Source organism: Oncorhynchus kisutch, linkage group LG26 (genome assembly GCF_002021735.2).
Source record: "Oncorhynchus kisutch isolate 150728-3 linkage group LG26, Okis_V2, whole genome shotgun sequence".
NCBI classification, from domain to species: domain Eukaryota; kingdom Metazoa; phylum Chordata; class Actinopteri; order Salmoniformes; family Salmonidae; genus Oncorhynchus; species Oncorhynchus kisutch.
This window is the reverse complement of record NC_034199.2, coordinates 7632594-7658520: the sequence shown is the minus strand read 5'-3', so window position 1 is coordinate 7658520 and position 25927 is coordinate 7632594. Positions and strand designations below refer to the sequence as shown.

At 42.2% G+C, this 25927-nt stretch overlaps 1 protein-coding gene across 1 annotated transcript in view; it reads right to left on the bottom strand.

The window, feature by feature from the left end:
* Positions 1–24626, bottom strand: part of LOC109871176 (ly6/PLAUR domain-containing protein 1-like) — a 50306-nt gene extending 25680 nt beyond the window's left edge. The window contains exons 1-2 of the mRNA XM_020462000.2: positions 24432–24626; positions 17211–17345 (exon numbers count right to left, since the gene is read on the bottom strand). Coding sequence (XP_020317589.1) covers positions 17211–17345; positions 24432–24480 — 184 coding nt within the window. The 5' untranslated portion in view covers positions 24481–24626. The remainder of the gene's footprint in view (positions 1–17210; positions 17346–24431) is intronic.
* Positions 24627–25927: the final 1301 nt, after the last annotated feature.

The following is a 25927-nucleotide window of genomic DNA, read 5'->3' as shown; positions in this document are numbered from 1 at the left end:
AGTGATCTCCAGCCTTGTCCTCATTAATACTCACACCTGTGTTAACGAGAGAATCACTGACAGCTCGTCCTTTTGTGGCAGGGCTGAAATGCAGCAATTTTTTGGGGGGGGGTTCATTTGCATGGCAAAGAGGGACTTTGCAATTAATTGCAATTCATCTGATCACTCTTCATAACATTCTGGAGTATATGCAAATTGCCATCATACAAACTGAGACAGCAGACTTTGTGACAATTACAGTGGGGGAAAAAAGTATTTAGTCAGCCACCAACTGTGCAAGTTCTCCCACTTAAAAAGATGAGAGAGGTCTGTAATTTTCATCAAAGGTACACTTCAACTATGACAGACAAAATGCGAGAAAAAAAATCCAGAAAATCACATTGTAGGATTTTTTATGAATTTATTTGCAAATTATGGTGGAAAATAAGTATTTGGTCAATAACAAAAGTTTATCTCAATACTTTGTTATATACCCTTTGTTGGCAATGACAGAGGTCAAATGTTTTCTGTAAGTCTTCACAAGGTGTTCACACACTGTTGCTGTTATTTTGGCCCATTCCTCCATGCAGATCTCCTCTAGAGCAGTGATGTTTTGGGGCTGTTGCTGGGCAACACAGACTTTCAACTGCCTCCAAAGATTTTCTATGGGGTTGAGATCTGGAGACTGGCTAGGCCACTCCTTCGTTGCCCGGGCGGTGTGTTTGGGATAATTGTCATGCTGAAAGACCCAGCCACGTTTCATCTTCAATGCCCTTGCTGATGGAAATCTCACGATACATGGCCCCATTCATTCTTTCCTTTACACGGATCAGTCGTCCTGGTCCCTTTGCAGAAAAACAGCCCCAAAGCAATATGTTTCCACCCCCATGCTTCACAATAGGTATGGTGTTCTTTGGCTGCAACTCAGCATTCTTTGTCCTCCAAACACGACGAGTTGCGTTCTTACCAAAAATTTATATTTTGGTTTAATCTGACCATATGACATTCTCCCAATCTTCTTCGGGATCATCCAAATGCTCTCTAGCAAACTTCAGACGGGCCTGGACATGTACTGGCTTAAGCAGGGGGACACGTCTGGCACTGCAGTATTTGAGTCCCTGGCGGCGTAGTGTGTTACTGATGGTAGGCTTTGTTACTTTGGTCCCAGCTCTCTGCAGGTCATTCACTAGGTCCCCCCGTGTGGTTCTGGGATTTTTGCTCACCGTTCTTGTGATCATTTTGACCCCACAGGGTGAGATCTTGCGTGGAGCCCCAGATCGAGGGAGATTATCAGTGGTCTTGTATGTCCTCCATTTCCTAATATTTGCTCCCACAGTTGATTTCTTCAAACCAAGCTGCTTACCTATTGCAGATTCAGTCTTCCCAGCTTGGTGCAGGTCTACAATTTTGTTTCTGGTGTCCTTTGACAGCTCTTTGGTCTTGGCCATAGTGGAGTTTGGAGTCTGACTGATTGAGGTTGTGGACAGGTGTCTTTTATACTGATAACAAGTTCAAACAGGTGCCATTAATACAGGTAACGAGTGGAGGATAGAGGAGCCTCTTAAAGACGAAGTTACAGGTCTGTGAAACCCAGACATCTTGCTTGTTTGTAGGTGACCAAATACTTATTTTCCACCATAATTTGCAAATAAATTCATAAAAAATCCTACAATGTGATTTTCTGGATTTTTTTCTCATTTTGTCTGTCATAGTTGAAGTGTTACAGGCCTCTCTCATCTTTTTAAGTGGGAGAACTTGCACAATTGGTGTTTGACTAAATACTTTTTTGCCCCACTGTATTATCAAATAGATATTTGAAAAACACCTTGAGGATTGATTATAAAAAACGTTTGCCATGTTTCTGTCGATATTATGGATCTAATTTGGAGTTTTTTTCGGCGTTGTCGTGACTGCAATTTCCGGTGGATTTCTCAAAAAAACGTGGACAAGAAACAGAGGTATTTCTGCTATAAGAATCATCTTTATGGGACAAAAGGAACATTTTCTGTCTAACTGGGAGTCTCGTGAGTGAAATCATCCGAAGCTCATCATAGGTAAACGATTTAATTTGATTGCTTTTCTGATTTTCGTGACCAAGCTACCTGCTGCTAGCTGGACATAATGCTATGCTGGGCTATCGATAAACTTACACAAACGCTTGTCTTGCTTTGGCTGTAAAGCATAATTTCCAAATCTGAGATGACAGGGTGATTAACATAAGGCTAAACTGTGTTTCACTATATTTCACTTGTGATTTCATGAATATGAATATTTTCTAGTAATATTTTTTGACTGTTGCGCTATGCTAATTAGTGTAGTTGATGACAATTCTCCCGGATCCGGGATGGGTAGTTCTATTAACTGACTATGTGGAGTGGTTGACATTTGTGGAGTGGTTGAAAAACAAGTTTTAAAGACTCCAACCTAACTCTATGTAAACTTCCAACTTCAACTGTCAGTCACACACGCTAACAGAACAGGACCGCCAAGTGCTGAAGCGCATTTTGAGTAAAAATAGTCTTCGATTGCAACACTCACTACAGAGTTCCAAACTGCATCTGGAAGCAACGTCAGGACAATAACTGTTCATGGGGAGCTTCATGCAATGGGTTTCCATGGCTGTTTCCATACGCAATGCCAAGTCTTTGCTGGAGTGGTGTAAAGCTCGCTGCCATTGAACTCTGGAGCAGTGGAAACGCGTTCTCTGCAGTGATGGCAGTCTGATGGACAAATCTGGGATTGGCGGATGCCAGGAGAACGCTACCTGACCCAATGCATAGTTTCACACCAGCCTTCGCTTTGGCTCCCACCCGCCGGCCAGCTCAGTCTGATGGACAAATCTGGGATTGGCGGATGCCAGGAGAACGCTACCTGACCCAATGCATAGTTTCACACCAGCCTTCGCTTTGGCTCCCACCCGCCGGCCAGCTCAGGCGTCTCTCACATGCAGAGACCAAAGCCAGGATGCCTACGTTTAGGAGGCGCAGGCCCAAGGATTCATCCGTCCGTCCAACTCTCCTACCACCTCCAGCTTCTTTGTCATGAAGGAGGGAGGTCTCCGCCCTGTATCGATTACCGGACACTGAATAAGGCTACTGCTAAATTCAGTTATCCCCTGCTTTTCATACATTGTGCATCTATTCGATCACAGTGGGTAAGTACTTTATTAAATTGGACTTATGTAGTGCATCAGTGAGGGGGATGAACGGAAGACCGCCTTCAGCACCAGCACCAGGCACTACGAATACAGAGTAATGCCCTACGGCCTGACAAGTACACCCTCTGTGTTTCAATCATTAATTAACAAGGTGTTTAGAGACATGTTGGGTAGCTGTGTAGTGGTGTACATATACAACATCTTGGTGTACTTCACGAAATGCGAGCAACATGTCTCATGCCAGGTCCATTTTGGAGAGGCTGATAAGGCATCACCTGTACGGCAAGGTGGAAAAGTGCCTTTTCTTTCAGCAGGCAGTCTCCTTCCTGGTATATCGGATATCCACTGTGGGAGTGGAGATGGAAGAGCAGAGGGTCAGTGCAGTACGGTCTTGGCCTGTTCCATCCAACATCAAGGCGGTGCAGCGCTTCCTTGGTTTTGCAAAATATTTCAGGCATTTCATTAGGGGTTTCAGCACAGTGGTGGCCCCTCTCACCTCCCTCCCGAAGGGAGGTCTTTGACAGCTGGGCTGGACTAGGGAGGCCAACGAAACCTTCCGTGTGCTCAAGGAACATTTTACTAACGCACCTGTTCTGGCTCACCCTGAACCGTCTCTGCCCTTCATCGTGGAGGTGGACGCCTCCGAGGTTGGAGTAGGGGCTGTTCTCTCCCAATGCACTGGATCACCGCCTAAACTCCATCCACACTCCTTCTACTCAAAGGAAGCTGTCTTTTGCGGAGCGGAATTACGACGTGGTGGATTGTGAGTTGTTGGCTGTCAAGAAGGCGCAGGACGCATGGTGGCACTGGCTGGAGGGTGCTAAACACCCATACATTGTCTGGACGGACCACAGAAACTTGGAGTACATTTGAGCAGCTAAGAGGCTGAATCCGTGTCAGGCCAGGTGGGCACTATTCAAATTTTACTGTACCCTCTCCTACCGGCCGGGGATCAAAGAATGCTAAGGACGATGCATTGTCCCGGGTGCATGACACAGAGGATCGGAGGGAGAAAGTCATACCCATTATTCCCCTGTCCCGCATTGTGGCTCCTATTGTGTGGAATGTGGACGTGGACATCTGTCGAGCCCTACGACAGGAGCCCTCACCTGACTACTGTCCCAAGGGGCGTATCTACGTGCCCTCTGATGTGCGGGACCGTCTCCTCACCTGGGCACACACAGCACCTGTGTCGGGGCACCCGGGTATAGCCCATGCTATCGACGGTCTCTCCACCAAGTACTGGTGACCCACCTTGGCCCGGGATATCCGGGTTTGTCACAGACCTTCCCCCCTTGGAGGGGCACACCACAATGCCAATAGTAATCAGTTCTTCCAAAGCCTGTCGTTTGTTTCCTCTGCCTGGTCTCCTTATGCCCCCTGCAGAACGCAGAGGCTCTCTTCTCTCAAGTCTTCTGGCACTTACGGGATCCCAGAGGACATCGCGTCTGACCGTGGTCCTCAGTTCACTTCATGGAACGACTGGGGATCACGGTCAGCCTCACCTCTGGGTACTGTCCCCAATCAAATGGGCATGTGGAAAGGGTACATCAAGAACTGGGTAGGTACCTTCGTAGTCACTGTCAGGACCGGCTGAGGGAGTGGGCTGCATTTCTACCTTGGGCAGAATACGCACAAAACTCCCTCCGTCACTCCTCCACTAAATTCACACCCTTTCAGTATGTTCTAGGCTATCAGCCGGCCCTGGCACCGCGGACACCCGTCTCCGGCGGCCCAGGTCTTTCACCTCGGTGACAGGATCTGGCTTTCTATGAAGGACATGCCCCTCACCTGCCCTGCCGGAAACTGAGGGGCCGTTCAAAGTCATGAGGAGAGCCAATGAGGTGACAGATTACAGCTCCCTGTCAATTACCGTATCTCACCCTCATTTCATGCATCTCTCAGGCCAGTAGCAGCTGGTCCCTTGGCTAGTGTTGGACCCCATGACATATGCAGCCTGTCGGACTCACGGCGTTGTGGGGAGCTTCGCCAGTACCTGGTCGACTGGGAGGGGTACGGTCCCGAAGAGTGGTGCGGAGTTCCCGAGCGGGACATCCTGGATCGTCATATTACAAACACCTGGTTCCAATCCCCACTCTATCACTGTATATGTACTCCCTCTGCCATTTGTCTTTGTAAATGTTACTTGTTTTCCTGAGAGGAATCTCTCCTACTATGTCCTGAATATTTTATAATATGCACTTTGCATTCGCCCTGTGCCTTTTTGTTTATGAAGATATATTTTGAGCACAACAGAGTTTGGGTTTCGTCCCGCTTTGATCTATGGTGCTTAAATAAATTCAGTAGTTCTAAACGTGCGACTGCCTTTTGCCTTCTCCTTTACACACCAGTGACAGATAGTGCCAACTGTAAAGTTTGGTGGAGGAGGAATAATGGTCTGAGGCTGGTTTTCATGGTTCGGGCTAGGCCCCTTAGTTCCAGTGAAATTAAACTTAACACTACAGCAACTCTGTATTAATTCCCATGATTTTGGAATGAGATGTTCGCGGAGCATGTATCCACATACTTTTGGTCATGTAGTGTAAATTCATTTAAAGTTATGCAATTTGGTTTCTGTAGATACAACATTTCAACATTTCAACACAGTAAACAAAAATCTGATTTTGTTGGCAAATTCATACTGCGTTTGCAGCAAACAGAATGTTCGCCACAAATTTCCCAGAATTGTTTGCCAAAAGTTCACAAGTTGCCGCAACAGTTTGCCACAAAACTAATTTGCATGCGAAAATATGAGCATGCCGCAAATTTGCCAAAGGTTTGCCACAACTGTTTGCCAGAAGCATGTTTTTTTTCGGTAAGGGAGGGCATTCAATATGCAGTTTATACCGTTTCCACAGTAACATGTATTTACATGACCTGATGAAACACTGAAACTAAGTTGCAAATTACTTTTGTAGCAAGGTGTTGTAGAACGAGTGTCTTGTGAATGTTATAATGGTTTGACAGATATCAGCTAGTTAGGATAGCTAGATGCAGCTATCACCAAGCTATGCTAGCTAGCTGAAGTCAACTTGGCGAAACAAGATCAGCGCATGCTTTTAGCCTTCATAGAATTGAATTAGCGATGGTGGTGAGTCAGGAGGAGAAAGTCCTCAACTTCAAAACTGAATTCTCTCCATAGCAAAGATGAAAAAGAAGGCCAAATCAGGATGTAAAGTCGCCCTTTAAAAAGGTATTTGTATTATCTATGACTCTATTCAAACAAAGTACCCCAGCGAATTAGTTGAATAATCAAATATACCAAAACAACTTATCAACAACCTTCACAAGGACATAGAATTCTGAATCTCAACCAGACTAAATTACAAAGTACTGTGCTCACATTACCACAGGGTGAACTTCAATAATAATTTCAGGTCTTTACAACCTAAGTAAACAGTGGACTTGACACCTTGTGACTAACTGCATTCTAATTTGACTTATATGGTAAATTAATCCTTATGAATAGTAATTCCTAATTTAGATAAACTGCAAAATAAGGTGGGGTATTTCTGCTGAGAAGCTAGTCCGTGCTCTGTCCAGGAGTCTATGATTTCACAATGGCACAAATTACAACATTTTCTGAGTGCATAGTAAATTGTATTAACACAAAGAGGATGTATGCTTCCCCAAATACATAACTATCAACAAGGTGACCTTCGCTTCTGTGCATTACTCTTTACTTGGATCGGATTAGAGGACCAACACAAACTATACAGAAGCTTTTCTCACATCATATGGTATTTTGAACCAAAATGCCTCCTTTTAGGTAAGCCTATAGCTGATTATTGACAGAACAATCTATGTCATAATAGCTATCATTTTCATTGAAAATGTATTGAATGGAGCAAATCTTTATAAGCACCCCCGTTACATGTTTTTTTTTTCTGCTCGGCTGGTGGCACGGTACTTCTCTATGGATACCGGTACCACCTGGAAAGCCTCAAAGCAAAAGTGATTCACTGCTATTGCTTGGTATTCAGATTGTCCTTCAGCCAAATCGAAAGGGAATCATTACACTTATTTGTCTTGTCATCAAAGCCGCGCTTAGCACACCGCCTCTCCCAGTTAATATTCACAAGTGACAATAGAATGAACAGATCCCTTAGAATAGACAAGCTGAACAAGTGACATACTGTATACACAGCAAATAAGGCAGACTAATTGTAAGCATATCACTGGTCTGTATGTCATAAAACATGTATATGAAACAGTCGTAATTGATGTTACTGCTGCTTACCATGTACATTAAATCACATTGTATGAATTAAGGAGTTGACACGTTAATGTTCATATGTTATGCTACTGCATAACTTACTGCATGTGGAGTACATACATAGCAAGATCTACCATATAAAAGTAATTAATGGACCACATCAGTAAACCTATAGCCTACAGCTCCGAATGGTTGTCAGGAATGTTTACCTTGTAGTAAGGCAATCAAATTATCTTTCAGTAATGTCGTATACTGTCCAAAAATGATACATACATGTCCCACTATATGAGCATTCTGTGTGGAACCACTATTAACAATATGCCCACTCAGAGAGAGGCAGGCAGCATCCATCAATTTTACATTTATGCCTTGATTTCCCATCCTGTTTGTATGATTATACTGAATTATTTACAAGCTATTGTAAAGATGGCTGCCAACATACTGTATGATGGGTGGCCATTTCTCCTAAATAGAAATTCCAATTAAATTAACCCAAGAAGTGGAAAATGTTGAATTCAATTAAAATTTCAATATTATTCAAGTTATGGAATTTAGGTTATATTTTTTCCAATTCAAACAAATCTGTATTTTTAGCCATTTGAAGCTGGGTTACAAAACCAAAAGACTTAAACACAGGAAACATAGAAATAGAGCACATAGAACATCTTCTAAGACTTACATTTCAATGAGAATGACGGAACTATAACTCACATTTCTATGTGAATTTGGTCGAGTCGCAGAAAAAGTTACATATTGCAGCTTTAATGGAATGACTGCACTTGGTATCAAAAAATTGACTGCAAGAGTCACTTTAAATAATTTAAACTTCTATATTTCCTGTATAGCTAGGCTGTCTAGTGACATGATCAGCCTGAAAGCCTGAGGGAATTTTATTTGAATTTGTGAAATTGTTGGGGAAAATATTGAATTGGGAATTTAATTATTGGAATTGACCTAACAATGGAATTTAATTACTGAGACTGACCTGGAAATTGAATTTAATTAAAATGGAGCGGGAATGTAATTAATGGAATCAACCCTGGTGGCCATATTATACATTCTTAATGACAAACCATCTACGCAGGGGAGAGACAATTTCTCAGCCACTGGAGTCCTCAAGTAGTCCATGCTTGTTTGGCTGAAGCGCTCCACAAAAGAACAAGCAGCCATTGAAATTAACTGCTACCAAGCAGAGACAAGCAATCATCATCCCAGCCAGGAGAGTTGAGAAAGCACTCCAGGCCAAGGGAAGCAGTCGCACACCCTGTCATTTCTCAAGACCTAATCAGAGGTGGGCAAGGAGGGAGCATGGCTGAATATGACCATCCTTTGAATATGAAGTGTTGATTTTTTCTTCAGATGGATTTTCTTCATAGATGGCTCTTTTGGGCGATGTCCAATATTCTACCATCAGCCACTTGGCTGAGAAGAATTGGGATTGTTCATGGAAGTAGACAGATTAAGAACTAGATCCCAAGCCAGGTACTCAATCTATGTTAGAACACACACTTCAGACACTTCTATCTTTCTATGAAGCTCTATCTAGGAAGCCAATGAAATGCTGGAGCTAAGTTAACTTACCTAACTCAGACTGATTGTGGTTTTTAATTAATGTTGCCCCAGAGAGTCCTACAAAATTGGAAATGTATGTGTTACATTTCAAACAGTGATAAGGCTTAAGCTGGTCAGAGGAATTCCCGAACCTTGTGGCACAGCAGAGCCGATAATGATAAAAGCGTAAATATACATGAGAATTCATGTGGACATTTTCTTATTAAAAGAGCTGTCAACTCCGCAGTACAATGTTCATGTCCTTTGGATCTGGAATCACGTCATATAGATGTAGGATCTTAATTTGAGCCAGTTTGCTACAGCAGGAAAATAATCCTGCAGCAACAGCAAATGTGAATTAGTATGTAGATTATAATTAATGGACATTTTCAGTAGGGGTTGACACATTTTTCATTAGGGCAAATCAAGTCTGACATTTTCAGCACCAAAAAGAGTGGTCAAATTAAGATCCTACATCTGTACATTCAAAGACAGGCGCTTATTGCTTTTGTTCATCTGGAGGGGAAAATGCCCCCTAACAAAATTACCCAATTTCAAGGAGTGTGATAACAAAGCAGACCCAGGGCTAAGAAACAGATGATAGACCAAACACCAGGGAGAAACAAACAACCCAAAAGAACAACATACCCATAGGAAAGATAACAGCCCAAAAAATTGTGTTGGAGTCATCTTGGAATCTGATTTAGGTCTTATTGTCCTCAGTACTATTTAATTAATTTTTCTCTATTTAATAGGTTCTTACTTCTTCATCCCCCCTTTTCCTTTATTTTGTTATGTGGCTGAAGAGGAAGGAAACCGCTCAGTGATTTCACCATGACGCCAATGGAGACTTTAAAAACAGTTAGAGTATAATGACTGATAGGAGAAAACTGAGGATGGATAGACAACATAGTTACTCAACCATAATAACCTAATTGACAGAGTGAAAAGAAGGACATTTTTACAGAATAAAAATATTCCGGAACACGCATCCTAACGTAGAACTGCACAAAATGTGGCAAAGCAATTCACTTTTTGTCCTGAATACAAAGTGTTGTATTGGATTAGCCCCAAACATATTACTTAGTATCACTCTCCATATTTTCAGCATAGTGGTGGCTGCATCAAATTGTTGGTATGCTTTTAATCGTTAAGGACTGAGGAGTTTTTCAGGATAAAAAAAGAAAAATGCAATAGAGCTTAGCACAGGCAAAATCCTAGAGGAAAACATTGGATAAGAAATTACCTTTCAGCAAGACAATAACCTAAAACACAATGCCAAATCTACACTGGAGTTGCTTACCAAGAAAAGTGCTCCTGATTGGCAGAGTTACAGTTTGACTTAAATCTGCTTGAAAATCTATGGCAAGACTTGAAAATGGCTGTCTACGAATGATCAACCACCAACTTGACAGGAATTTTTAAATAATGTGCAAATATTGTAGAATCCAGGTGTGCAAAGCTCTTAGAGACTTACCCAGAAAGACAGCTGTAATTGTTGCCAAAGGTGATTCTTACATGTATTGACTCAGGGGTGTGAATACATATGTAAATGGCATGTTTCTGCATTTCATTTTCAATACATTTGCAAACAATTCTACATTGTCATTATAAGTTATTGTGTGTAGATGGGGGAAAAAAGAAGATTCAACCCATTTTGAATGTAGGCTCTAATACAACAAAATGTGGAATAAGTCAAGGGGTATGAATACTTTCTGAAGGCACTGTAACTGTTATTGAATTTCCACATGGGTAGGGGAATTGAATTTTATCAAAGCCTACTAGATGACAAGCAGCACTTAATTAAACCAGACAAAATAATTTATAAACTGACTTTTCCTTGCATAACATAGGTACAGTATATCCCCTTTTTTTATGGGATACTTTTAAATGTGCTATTAGAGGCCATGAAATTCAATACTCAATTTCGGTCAAAAGAGATTAGTCACCCTGATCTGTTTCACCTGTCTTGCGCATGTCTCCACGCTCCTCCAGGTGTCGCCCATCTTCCCCATTACCCTGTGTATTTATACCTGTGTTCTGTCTGTTGCCAGTCCGTCTTGTCAAGCATACCAGTGTGTTTTTCCTACTCCTGTTTTCTTAAGCCCCTGTTTTCTAGTTATCCTGGTTTTGATCATTCTGCCTGCCCTGACCCTGCTGTTCTGTACCTTTTGACACTGCCTTGGATTACTGACCTCTGCCTTCCCTGACCCTACCTGCCACTCTGTATTTTACGGACTCTGCCTGCTCCGTTTTATAATAAACGTTGGTTATTCGAACTGTCTGTATCTGGGTCTTATCCTGAGTCGTGATAGTACGAACTGGCCATGGCGGACCCAGCAAACTCGGACCAGCTCCACAACGCCATCTCCTCCCAAGGAGCCACTATTGGAAGGCACGAGGAGTTGCTTCGTTGTCTTATGGAAGGTTTCCAGACCTTGGCAGAATGCCATGGACCGCGCGTTGAATACATTGCTGGAGCAATTCCGTGGGTTGTCTGTTAGGCAGACACGACTGTAACCTTACCACGACTGTAACCCAGCTCGTCTCTCCCGGCCACCCTGGCTTCCTGAGAACCCCGCTTACCTCCCCCAGAACACATCGCTGGAGAGTCGGGAACCTCTCGGGAGTTTCTCTCTCAGGGATCCCTCATCGAGCTGCAGCCCTCCGTCAGGTTCCTGAGATAGCATACCTCATCAAGCTGATGACCAAGAGGGTTCTCGTCTGGGCTACAGCAGTGTGGGAACAACAGTCTGCCGTGTGCTTCAGTCTGGAGGAGTTCGTGGCTGAGGGAAAAGTTTTTGATTCTCCGTTGTCCGGTAGACAGGCTGCTCGAAAGTTACTCTGGCAAGACTCCTGCAGTTTGGCAGTCTATGCGGTGGATTTCCGCACGTTGGTTGCCGAGAGTGCCTGGTACCAAGAATCTTCATTCAAAGACTCAATCATGGACACTTACTGACAGTTGCGGCTGCTTCACGTGATGTATTGTTGTCTTTACCTTCTTACCCTTTGTGCTGTGGTCTGTGCCCAATAATGTTTGTACCATGTTTTGTGCTGCTACCATGTTGTGCTGCTGGCATGTTGTGTTGCTACCATATTGATGTGATGTTGTGTTGCTAACATGCTGTGTTATTGTCGTCTTAGGTCTCTATGTAGTGTTGTGGTGTCTCTAGTCGTGGTGGGTTTTGTCAAAAAAAGAATTGCCCAGCCCCTGTCCCCACAGGAGGCCTTTTGGTAGGCCATCATTGTAAATAAGAATTTGTTTAACGGACTTAAATAAATATGAACATTTTAAAAAGCACACAGTCAAAAGTTGACACCTACCCAAGTTTTGTTTTGTTTATTTGTACATTGTAGAAGACATCAAAATTATGAAATAACATACTGTATGGAATCATGTAGTAACCAAGAAGTGTTTTTGTTTATTTCAAAATATTAGTTTATTTGAGATTCTTCAAAACGTAGCCACTCTTCGCCTTGACAGCTTTGCACACTCTTGGCATTCTCTCAACCAGCTTCTTGAGGTAGTCACCTGGAATGAATTTCAATTAACAGGTGTGCCTTGTTAAATGTTAATTTGTGGAATTTCTTTCATTCTTAATGCCTTTGAGCTAATCAGTTGTGTTGTGACAAGGTATGGGTGGTATACAGAAGATAGTCCTATTTGGTAAAAGACCAAGTCCATATTATGCCAAGAACAGCTCAAATAAGCAAAGAGAAACAGCCCACCATTGTTTAACACTTTTTTGGTTACTACATGATTCCATGTGTGTTATTTCATAGTTTAGCAATTTTCACTATTATTCTACAAAGTAGAAAATAGTGAAAAAACAAAAACCATTGAGTAAGTGGCCAAACCTTTGACTTGTACTGCATACTCAAGGTGGCTCAGAAGATTTATGTTATACAGTAAATGACTTTGTACACAGATAGGTGGTGGCAAAATTTGTTCAAGGGGGCAAACAACAAAGCAATAAAACATTGGAAGTCCTTGAATAAAAATACCATTTGGTTTGCATTGCATGAAAATAATGTTTTCTTAACACGTTGGGTGCCCTGTAACCAGTCCTTTGGTCTCTGTGGTTTAAATTTTGAATACTGTAACATGGTTCCGTTTTAACTTCAACAAATATTTTTACTTGAAAAAAAAATATATATATATATTTTTTTTTAAATATTTGCCAGGGTTTATTATACTCAGTCAAAGCATTGGAACCACCTGATGCACAAATGAGATGTTCTAGTTGCAACAGCTATGCAAAAAACGGAAACTGAGGGCCAAGCACGCCCCCATTCACATTGACGGGGCTGTAATGGAGTGGAAGCTTCAAGTTCCTCTGTGTCCACATCACATTACTCTCATGGTCCACACACACACACACCAAACACAGTCTTGAAGAGGGCACGACCACACCTCTTCCTCCTCAGGAGGCTTAAAAGATCTGGCATGGGCCGGCAGATCCTCAAAAAGTTAAACACCTGCACCATTAAGAGCATCTTGACAGGCTGCATCAACAGCCAGTATGTCAACTGCTTGGCATCCGACCACAAAGCATGTTGGGGTTTGTTTCCTTGTTCGTTGTCAATCATTGGCTCATTGGTGAAATTAGCATTATGACAATATCTTTAATTAAATCATTCAAAAACCTTAATTAATGGAATTGCAGACAGAAGTTGACAGCAGGAACATAACGCATGTTTCCAAGTTCTGCATCAAAGAAAAGGTCAAGTTATTTTATTATACCCGAAGTCCAGCCCTAGTGATGTCACTGCTTACGTCATTATCTTCTACTTATGAGACCAAAACCATGCCTACTCAACACTAAAACACTTGTTTATATAGCTATCTAAAAAGGTTAGCAGTAAGTGTCCAAGTTGATTTATAGTGGAATGTCTGACTAATAATCTCTTACACTCCCCTGCAGAGTTCTGTCTTCACAGTCACATTTCTCAGACAGTTTCATCATAGTCAGAGTAGAATAGTACTGTGGAACAACATTAAACCTCATATATATATATATATACACATTATATCTCTTATAACCCCTTCCCTTCTATGAATACAACATAAGCGTAATAAAATTATTATAATACATCAAACATTTGGTACAGCCCCTATCCTGACCCCTAGGTGAACCCATTTCAAGCGCTACAGAGGGTAGAGCGCACGGCTCAGTACATTACTGGGGCCGAGCTCCCTGCCGTCCTGGACCTCTATACCAGAGATAATGACGTAACAGTTTCAGAGGAAGGCCCTAGAAATTGCCAAAGACTCCAGCCACAAATGGGTCTCTATGCTATGCCCGGCAATCGGAACCAACAGGACCCTGAGCAGCTTCTCCCCCCAAGCCATAAGACTGCTGCTAAATAGTTAGTCTGTATAGATATTTGGTTATCTGCACTGAACCTTGTTTACTCACCACATACACTGCTGGTACTGTTTATCATCTACCCTGTTGCCTAGTCACTTTATATGTACATATCTACCTCAATTGCCTCATAAACCTGCACAGCGACTCGGTACTGGTATCCCGTGTATATAGCAGAGTTAGTCATTGTGTATTACTACTTGTTTTAGAAAGGGTTATTACCTATTGCTCTATTTTATTTCACTCTGCATTGTTGGGACTGGCTGGTAAGTAAGCATTTCCCTGTTAGTCTACACATGTGTATACGAATAACATTACATTTTTTTCACTGTTAACCCTTTAACGCATACGATCACATATTTGTGATCACTGTTGAGTGGTCCCTGTAGCGTATGATCACAATTATGCAATTGGAACAGTAGCAACAGAATGTACGATGCAACAAACACGTCAAAACAACATTGTTGTCTGAAAGGCATCGAAAACTGATGGGAAATAAAAAAAGGTCTTTACAACTTTGTCCTCAAGTTCACCTTTAATTGTATAAGAAAAATGCAAACTTCATAATCCAAACATCACACATCCACAGCTAAATTCATTCCATAAACCAGTCGAAATAACAGGCTGTGCTGACAGAAAAAAAAAAAACTATTTTTGTAAAAAAAATTGCGACCTAACAGCTAGACTTGTTTACAATGTACCACATCTCTGGTGAGCACAAGGGGAAAATATGTTATTGTTTAGAAAAGAGATGTGTCAGCTAAGCTAACAGGACATACATTCTTTGATGGCAGCCACATTTTTTTTATGTTGGCGAAAACTCGCTAATCCCAGAATTCACTTTAAGATTCAAATAAAAAGTCCAAAAATGTCTGTACCCATTGCCTGAACAATGTGAACTTAGTTTAGACACTTTTCAGCATAATACAAATCTTCAATGTACTTGTTACAGTGTATTCAAGAACCAGAGCACATGACTTGAGTCATTTAACATTGACAAATCACAAAGCATATAAAACCTTACCTCGGAACATCAGACCAAATACAAGCCTACTGCCTAACCATAGCGCAAAAGCTAAAACAGGGATGAAACCATTTTAGGGGGGATTCATTTCATATGTGGGGGTTGTTCAAGTCCATTGGGGAAGGTATTGTGGAGGGATATGATGCAGGAAATATTACGATCATAAATCCTCTATCAATAAATGGGGGGCAAACACAAATGTGTATGCTAAATAAAATAAAGGAGGGTCTAAGCTGGTAACTCTGAGGTGCCAAAGTTAGACTGATGGCACGTTCAGAACTGGGAACTTGGAAATCTGACTTCAGTGGGGTCAAGACAACTGGGAAATCTGAAAACTAGCTCCGACTGGGAAAGGTTGTATTGAACAGTCATCCAACTCGGGCCACTATCTAGAGCTCTGACGATCACGGACGTCATGATTTGACCTAGTATTTTTCTGAGTTCCCAGTTGTCTTGAAAGCACCATATCAGTCGAGTGAACTAGCCCTTGTTATAACATCTTTGGTCTGACCGATGCTTGCGTGACAACCAGAATGCATTGTATAATTGTCAACAAACATGGCGCCGCACATAGCTGGCAAAAAGCTTAGCTCATCATAATCAGTACAACTTTCAAAAAAGTATCACACACACACACACACACACACACACACACACGTGTCCATTACAATCTATGCAAGAATTGGAATGCATGCTTTTTCACCAGTACTTGAAAACACATGCATTAAACAGCAAATACATTATGATCCATACATACATTTGGTATGATACTGTAGAAACGACAACACGATATACAGAAAATAAGCCTCTTTCTTTGATAGAACCACACGGCCAAAGTCCAGGTTGTAAGGAAAACAATGAAAGCAATGTGGGCGCCATCCAGAATATGTGCCGGTGGAAAAAATTTGTGCAAGGCCTGTTTTGACTGGAGATTGCGCATTGTCTTCATATTTGATCTTTGGAAACACTTGGGAAGTGCTTGGGCTATCGTTGAAGAGAGACGTTTGTCCGGCTCAGTAAAGCATCAAATAAATGGTCCACAACAGTGGAATAGAATACTTGTTATGTGAATTAATGAGGCGGAACACACCTCAATTCAAACTGTTAGAAAATTATTTGAAATTGACAAGTTGAAACATAGATAATTAGCAGGCAGCGTACCTTGGTTTGAGAGCAGTGCGGGTTAACTGTCCTATTGTATAACAAACACATTTTGGAACATCGAGTGCATTGACATCACACACACACACACACATATATAGATTTTAAAAAACTAGCACTGGGGTGACCGTTAGAGTAATTTGGAACTCACTCGTGAAAAGGTTAAACATGATTTACCTTCTACTCACTACTTAGTTTTTGTGAATGTTTCTTTGTTCAAAGCTATAAAAACACAAATTAAAGAATACAAAGGGTCATGTGTATTAGTTGAGATTACAACTCTGACTTGGCCATGATGGCTCTGATGAATGTTTTAATATTATAATTTCACATTCATCACAGTCATTATGGTTAACTGACTATGATTTTGAATACTGATTTAATGCTGCATTGCAATCATTTTGCCTTTCATCAAAACCATTGACTACCGTGGGCTAATTCAAACTCTGCTGATCCTGGGTCTGTGAACCCAGTAGACAATAGAAGTAGGTGGATAGGTTGAGGCCGGACAGTCCTTCATGCATCCAAATGCAAGAACATTCATTTCTTATTCAAGACAGAGCATATATCCACCTATTTATGTATAATTTTTGGACAGGTTACAGATAGAAGGCACCTTGCGGAAAGATCAACACATTAGTCAGCAAGAACAAACCACCAAAACAACTCTTTCTCAGCTAGGAAGACCTATTGTATGTTCCTCACAGAGTAGAAGGGTTCAAGTCAAGTAAATTCATATCACATTTGGCTTACCGTCTTCTGTCACTAATACCTCCTTCTGGCACATGTCCTGAACGTTGACAGTGCAGTTGACGATGAACTCAGGTGTGGAGCAGTCATTTTGAGTGACCTCTTCACAGTGATAACACTGGATCTGCAGAGCCAGCCCTACAACATACAGGAGTAACACAGGTTGTCATTCCGAATCTGTTCTTAATTGACTTACCGGCATGAATTGCAAAGTACAATACAAAAGTATAAAGTGTGACACTGGTATACCCATTGTTACATTCTCCAGCAAGAAAAGCAAAAACTGTCACTGAAACAGATTACTGATCTAAAGGTCAGTGGACCAACAACCAAAACGAAACAGATGGGGTGTAACGATTCTCGTAGGTGGAAGAAGGAGAGGCCCAAGGTGCAGCGTGGTAAGTGTTCGTCATATTTATTACACTGAACACAGGAAACAAACAAACAAATAAAAACCTTAACAGTCCCGAATGGTGAAAAACACTGAAACGTAAAATAACCACCCACAAACAAGAGTGGGAAAACAGGCTACCTAAGTATGGTTCTCAATCAGGGACAGCGATTGACAGCTGCCTCTGATTGGGAACCATACCAGGCCAAACACATAGAAATATGAACACAAGAACAAAACAGAATGCCCACCCCAACTCATGCCCTGACCAACCTAAAATAGAAACATAAATCAATTTGTCACATACACATGGTTAGCAGATGTTAATGCGAGTGTAGCGAATTGCTTGTGCTTCTAGTTCCGACAATGCAGTAATAACCAACAAGTAATCTAACTAACAATTCCAAAACTACTGTCTTATACACACAAGTGTAAGGGGATAAAGAATATGTACATAAAGATATATGAATGAGTGATGGTACAGAGCGGCATAGGCAAGATGCAGTAGATGGTATCGAGTACAGTATATACATATGAGATGAGTATGTAAACAAAGTGGCATAGTTAAAGTGGCTAGTGATACATGTATTACATAAAGATGCAGTAGATGATATAGAGTACAGTATATACGTATACATATGAGATGAATAATGTAAGGTATGTAAACATTATATTAGGTAGCATTGTTTAAAGTGGCTAGTGATATATTTTACATCATTTCCCATCAAGTGGCTGGAGTTGAGTCAGTGTGTTGGCAGCAGCCACTCAATGTTAGTGGTGGCTGTTTAACAGTCTGATGGCCGTGAGATAGAAGCTGTTTTTCAGTCTCTCGGTCCCAGCTTTGATGCACCTGTACTGACCTCGCCTTCTGGATGATAGCGGGGTGAACAGGCAGTGGCTCGGGTGGTTGATGTCCTTGATGATCTTTATGGGCTTCCTGTAACATCGGGTGGTGTAGGTGTCCTGGAGGGCAGGTAGTTTGCCCCCGGTGATGTGTTGTGCAGACCTCACTACCCTCTGGAGAGCCTTACGGTTGTGGGCGGAGCAGTTGCCGTACCAGGCGGTGATACAGCCCGCCAGGATGCTCTCGGTTGTGCATCTGTAGAGGTTTGTGAGTGCTTTTGGTGACAAGCCGAATTTCTTCAGCCTCCTGAGGTTGAAGAGGCGCTGCTGCGCCTTCTTCACAATGCTGTCTGTGTGGGTGGACCAATTCAGTTAGTCTGTGATGTGTATGCCGAGGAACTTAAAACTTACTACCCTCTCCACTACTGTTCCATCGATGTGGATAGGTGGGTGTTCCCTCTGCTGTTTCCTGAAGTCCACAATCATCTCCTTAGTTTTGTTGACGTTGATTGTGAGGTTATTTTCCTGACACCTCACTCCGAGGGCTCTCACCTCCTCCCTGTAGGCAGTCTCGTCGTTGTTGGTAATCAAGCCTACCACTGTTGTGTCGTCCGCAAACTTGATGATTGAGTTGGAGGCGTGCGTGGCCACGCAGTCGTGGGTGAACAGGGAGTACAGGAGAGGGCTCAGAACGCACCCTTGTGGGGCCCCAGTATTGAGGATCAGCGGGTGGAGATTTAGCTCAGTTACCTTAGCTTTCTTGGGAACAGGAACAATGGTGGCCCTCTTGAAGCATGTGGGAACAGCAGACTGGGATAGGGATTGATTGAATATGTCCGTAAACACACCAGCCAGCTGGTCTGCGCATGCTCTGAGGGCGCGGCTGGGGATGCCGTCTGGGCCTGCAGCCTTGCGAGGGTTAACACGTTTAAATGTTTTACTCACCTCGGCTGCAGTGAAGGAGAGGCCGCATGTTTTGGTTGCAGGCCGTGTCAGTGGCACTGTATTGTCCTCAAAGCGGGCAAAAAAGTTATTTAGTCTGCCTGGGAGCAAGGCTGGTTTTCATTTTGTAATCCGTGATTGACTGTAGACCCTGCCACATACCTCTTGTGTCTGAGCTGTTGAATTGAGATTCTACTTTGTCTCTATACTGACGCATAGCTTGTTTGATTGCCTTGCGGAGGGAATAGCTACACTGTTTGTATTCGGTCATATTTCCGGTCACCTTGCCCTGATTAAAAGCAGTGGTTCGCGCTTTCAGTTTCACGCGAATACTGCCATCAATCCACGGTTTCTGGTTTGGGAATGTTTTAATCGTTGCTATGGGAACGACATCTTCAACGCACGTTCTAATGAACTCGCACACCGAATCAGCGTATTCGTCAATGTTGTTGTCTGACGCAATACGAAACATATGCCAGTCCACGTGATGGAAGCAGTCTTTGAGTGTGGAATCAGATTGGTCGGACCAACGTTGAACAGACCTCAGCGTGGGAGCTTCTTGTTTTAGTTTCTGTCTGTAGGCAGGGATCAACAAAATGGAGTCGTGGTCAGCTTTTCCGAAAGGAGGGTGGGGCAGGGCCTTATATGCGTCGCGGAAGTTAGAATAGCAGTGATCCAAGGTTTTGCCAGCCCTGGTTGCGCAATCGATATGCTGATACAATTTAGGGAGTCTTGTTTTCAGATTAGCCTTGTTAAAATCCCCAGCTACAATGAATGCAGCCTCAGGATGTATGGATTCCAGTTTGCAAAGAGTCAAATAAAGTTTGTTCAGAGACATCAATGTGTCTGCTTGGGGGGGAATATATACGGCTGTGATTATAATCGAAGAGAATTCCCTTGGTAGATAATGCAGTCGACATTTGATTGTGAGGAATTCTAAATCAGGTGAACAGAAGGACTTGAGTTCCTGTATGCTTTTGTGACCACACCACGTCTCGTTAGCCATAAGGCATACGCCCCCGCCCCTCTTCTTACCAGAAAGATGTTTGTTTCTGTCGGCGCGATGCGTGGAGAAACCAGCTGGCTGCACTGACTCCGATAGAGTCTCTCCAGTGAGCCATGTTTCCGTGAAGCAAAGAACGTTACAGTCTCTGATGTCCCTCTGGAATGCTACCCTTGCTCGGATTTCATCAACCTTGTTGTCAAGAGACTGGACATTGACGAGAAGTATACTGGGGAGTGGTGCATGATGAGCCCGTCTCCGGAGTCTGACCAGAAGACCGCTACGTTTCCCTCTTTTATGAAGTCGTTTTTTTGGGTTGCCGGCTGGGATCCATTCCGTTGTCCTGGGTGAAAGGCAGAACACAGAATCCGCTTCGCGAAAGTCATATTCTTGGTCGTACTGATGGTGAGTTGACGCTGCTCTTATATTCAGTAGTTCTTCTCGAATGTATGTAATGAAACCTAAAATGACCTGGGGTACTAATGTAAGAAATAACACAAATAAAAACAAAAAACTGCATAATTTCCTAGGAACGCGAAGCGAGGCGGCCATCTCTGTCGGCGCCGGAAGTAAAATCCAAAAACAACTAAGGACAGGACGTGACATGGGGGTTTAGAAGGGGATCTGAAAGACACTCATCGGGTGTCCACTGAAAATTGACTAGCAACAACAACTGGACCCACAAAAAAATTAAACATTTAAAAAAAGAGACCCACCATGGGCACCCACTAAATTTGCCCAGGATGAGGTAAACAAAATAAACTTTACTTTTCTCCCCAATTTCGTGGTATCCAATTGTTAGTAATTACTATCTTGTCTCATCGCTACAACTCCCGTACGGGCTCGGGAGAGACGAAGGTTGAAAGCCATGCGTCCTCCAAAACCCGAAAGCCAGCCGCACCAATGTGTCGGAGGACCTTGGTTGTGTCACCTGGTGACCTTGGTTAGCGTGTACTGCACCCAGCCCGCCACAGGAGTCACTGGTGCGCGATGAGACAAGGATATCCTTACCGGCCAAACCCTCCCTAACCCGGACGACTCTAGGCCAATTGTGCGTTGCCCCACGGACCTCCCGGTCGCAAACCCAGAGACTCTGGTGGCACAGCTAGCGCAGCGATGCAGTGCCCTTAGACCACTGCGCCATTTTTTCCCTAGTTGCACATTTAACAGACTGATAGAAATTATGTAAAACTGATTTGTTTCCCTGCATTAAAGTCCCCAAACACTAGGAGTGCCACCTCTGGATGAGCGTTTTCCTGTTTGCTTATGGCCGTATACAGCTCATTGAGTGCAGTCTTAGTTAGTGCCAGCATTGGTCTGCGGTGGTAATATAGACCGCTACGAAAACTACAGATGCAAACTCTTGGTAAATAGTGTGGTCTACAACTTATCATGAGATACTCTACCTCAGGCGAACAAACCCTCGAGACTTCTTTAGATTTCATGCAACAGCAAACAAATAAACAGACCCCCACCCCTTGTCTTACCAGCCGCTGTTCTATCCTGACGGAAAAGCTTAAAACCCGCCATCTGTATGTTAATCATGTCACCGTTCAGCCACGACTCAGTGAAACATAAGATATTACAGTTTTTAATGTCCCGTTGGTAGGATATACGTGCTCGTAGTTCGTCTATTTTATTACCGATTGATTGTGCATTGGCTAATAAGACCAATGGTAAAGGTAGATTATCCTCTCTGTGATAGATCCCTACAAGGCACCCGGACCGTCGTCCACGATATCTTCATCTTTTCCTCCTGCAAATGATGGGGATGAGGGCCTTTTTGGGTGTCTGGTGTAAATCCTTCCTGTCCGACTCGTTGACGAAGAATTCCTCCAGTACAGGGTGAGTAATCGCTGCCCTGATATCAAGAAGCTCTTTTTGGTCATAAGACATGGTGGCAGAAACATTATGTTCAAAATAAACATACACAATAGGTTACGGGATTGTAAAGTAGCGGCCATCTCCTTCGGCGCCATTAAATACCAGAACCCATTAAACAGGGTTCTAAATTGAAACCAAAAAAGGTTCTAATTTGAACCAAAAAGGGTTCTAATTTGAACCAAAAAGGGTTCTTCAAAGGGTTCTCCTATGGGGACAGCAGAAGAACCCTTTTAGGTGAATGCATGTAGGCATAGCTTTTCATAATATGATTCATAGCTGATGAAGAAATTAAGGGACAATCTTATTGATGAACAGTGGTGGAAAAAGTACCCAACTGTCATACTTGAGTAAAAGTAAAGATACCTTAATAGAAAATGACTCACGTAAAAAAGTCACCCAGTAAAATTCTACTTGAGTAAAAGTCTAAAAGTATTTGGTTTAAAATTTACTTTTGATACATAAGTATAAGTATCAATCACTTCAGATGGCACCATTTATTTTATTTTATGGAAAGCAACGGGCACACTAACATTTAGACATAATTTACAAACGAAGCATGTGTTTAGGCAATACGTATGACCAGGGATGTTCGGTTGATAAGTGTGTGAATTTAAATATTTTCCTGTCCAGCCAAGCATTCAAAATGTAACAAGTACTTTTGGGTGTCATGTAAAAAGTACAATATTTTCTTAAGTAATGTAGTGAAGTAAAAGTAGTCAAAAATATAAATAGTAAAGTACAGATACCCCAAAAACAACTTATGTAGTACTTAAGTACTTTACACCACTGTTGATGAATAGATAATGGTGATAATGTGCAAGTGGCTTATTAGAGTTGACAATATTCCTGAATTACTTTACTAGTGGCTGCAATTACTGTGGTTAAGTCATAATCATAAAGTATATGTTGTAATTCACCAAAACCATATACCTTGACACTGACAGACATGGAAAGAAACATTTACCTGATGCACTGTGCATGTTGAAGAATGTGCTCCCCTGACAGATCAGATATTACAACATGGTAGATGCAAATACAATTTTCTTCACGAGAGAAAGAAAGCCCTGTCAGACCTTATTCAACTTGAAAATGGCCCTGAATAAAATCTAAATGCAGACTATTCACTTCCTACCAACTACGACACAGCAAGCAACTAAATCCATCAACAGTTGAGTAGTGACTCAAAGAAAAAGAATGACTGCACAATCAGGACTGCTCTGTTCCCTGGGTGCCGAAGACATGGATGTCGATTATGGCAGCCCCCCGCCCCCCGGTTAAATGCGCAAGACACATTTCAGTTGAATGCATTCAGTTGTACAACTGACTAGGTATCCTCCTTTCCATCATCCAGTGTGCAACAGTAGCCAAAACCCAATCCAAATGTCACACATATTCTGGAGCTCTGCTTGGGTAAACATACATCTTAAAAACTGTTAGTAAATGACAGACAGTAGGCAAAATGTCACTGTACATGGGGATTCCTCAACTAAATCAGTCAAACCAGCTTCCAGGGATAAATCAAACATTGTTGCCAGGCAGACATAACTATTTCATATGTAGCACAGCGCAGTTCTATTAGCATTAAACTCCTTCTGTATTTGTGAGCAAAACACATTCATATGTTGAACTACCCATAATCTATTCTCAAACAAAACAAAAAACAGATATACCATAATGTACATATCAATACACACCACGTTTAATCTACGGGTAGCTTACCCTTATTTGTGAAACATTTTCGAACAATGTTTCCATCTGAAATCAAGCCCCCATGGTTCTCTTCACATCCACAAGCTGGTGTGAAAAAATAAATTTTGCATTCACACATCAACAGTTCCAAACCGTGCGTAAAGACGCAGTAGGAAATGTCACAAAATAGTACCGAAAAGTTTGCTATTATAACGGTTTCAACGGATGACCCCCAAATGTTGTTTTATCTAAACAAATAACCAAGTAGCATTGCCTGCCCTGCATGGTAGCCTACTGGCCATCAATAACCCACCCCGAGCTTCTCTTCCTCTCCAAATATTGTTAGATCGTTAAAACAAACAATTAGTACATTGATGTTATTACAAATAATTTAGGTAGGCTAGCTATTGTGTTCCAAAACTGCAAGAGACGCGCTTGTCATTGCAATTAACACATCCCGGGGGTAACATACCTGACTTGAGCATAAACCAGAACAAACTTGCGTAAGTAAGCAGCCGCATTCTCTCGCTGGTGTCACTTGGTCAGGAAACATTAGACCTGGCAAAGTTGCGAGGAGCTCAGAGTTAGAGTTCATACATGGATCTAACGAACGTCCACGGTAGCCTCCTATACACGTCCAGCGCTGGAAACCTCTGATTTTAAGGGGACACACTCTTTTCACTCCATTTCATGCGGTGCCACACGTCACGATGGGCGTGGGTTTCAAAGTGCAAGGACTGTCCGATGCGCGTCCACGTTCAACCTAGAACCCTCTGACTGTGCGGTCATTCCTAACTTTTCACCGACATCATTATGGTGGGTTCATGCTTTATAGTTTACTGTTGCACTTTTAATATTAGTACACAATTCAGCTTTATTTGAACTAACGATAGCTACCAAGTGGCTGGACCCGTTTTCCCAAAAGTGAACGATGTGTATAAACATCAAGTTTTGCATGCCTGCCAACCAACAACGTCAATGCTGCTATCAAGCCAATCTACTAAATTTACCCGAATGAAATACATGAAACTGATCATGACTATATTTAATCTAATTGTACTGTAATTGGTTAGTCAACATGCAGTAATATACTGAACAAAAATAAACGCTACATGAAACAATTTCAAAGATTTTACTGAGTTACAGTTTATATAAGGAAATCAATTCAATGAAAGAAAGAAATTAGGCCCTAATCTATATGGATTTCACATGACTGGGTATACAGATATGCATCTCTTGGTCACATACCTTTAAAAAAGGTAAGGGTGTGGATCAGAAAATCTGTCAGTATCTGGTGTGACCCTCATGCAGTGCAACACATCTCCTTTGCATAGAGTTGATTTGGCTGTTGATTGTGGCCGGTGGAATGTTGTCCCACGCAAAGTTGCTGGATATTGGCGGGAACTGAAACACGCTGTCATACATGTAGTCCAGAGCATCCTAAACATGCTCAATGGGTGACATGTCTGGTGAGTATACAGATCCCTGCGAAATGGAGCCGTGGATTATCATGCTGAAACATGAGGTGATGGCGGCAGATGAATGGCACGACAATGGGCACCCCCAAAAAATACAGACAAACAGAGAACACGGGTGTATGTACCCAGGGGATAATGGGGAAGATGGGTGATACCTGGATGGGGGTGAAGACAAGCACAAGGACAGGTGAAATAGATCAGGGCGTGACAAAAATGTTTATATCCAGACGTCTTTAATATGACGTTCAGGAACAAAATGTTTCCAATAGTTGTTTTTAATTCATTAAAATAGAATAGAATATTGGAATAGAATATAACTAATAGCATTAAATTACATTGGAATATCATTTAATAACAATAACTTAATTTAATTAACTCAGTGTAACATTGATGTGGCAACTCTCTTATGCTCTGCCTTTGCACAATGCTAATTTGTACATAGGTTACAAATAAAGCTATCCCCAGTAAATTTTCATCCCAACTCATGAGT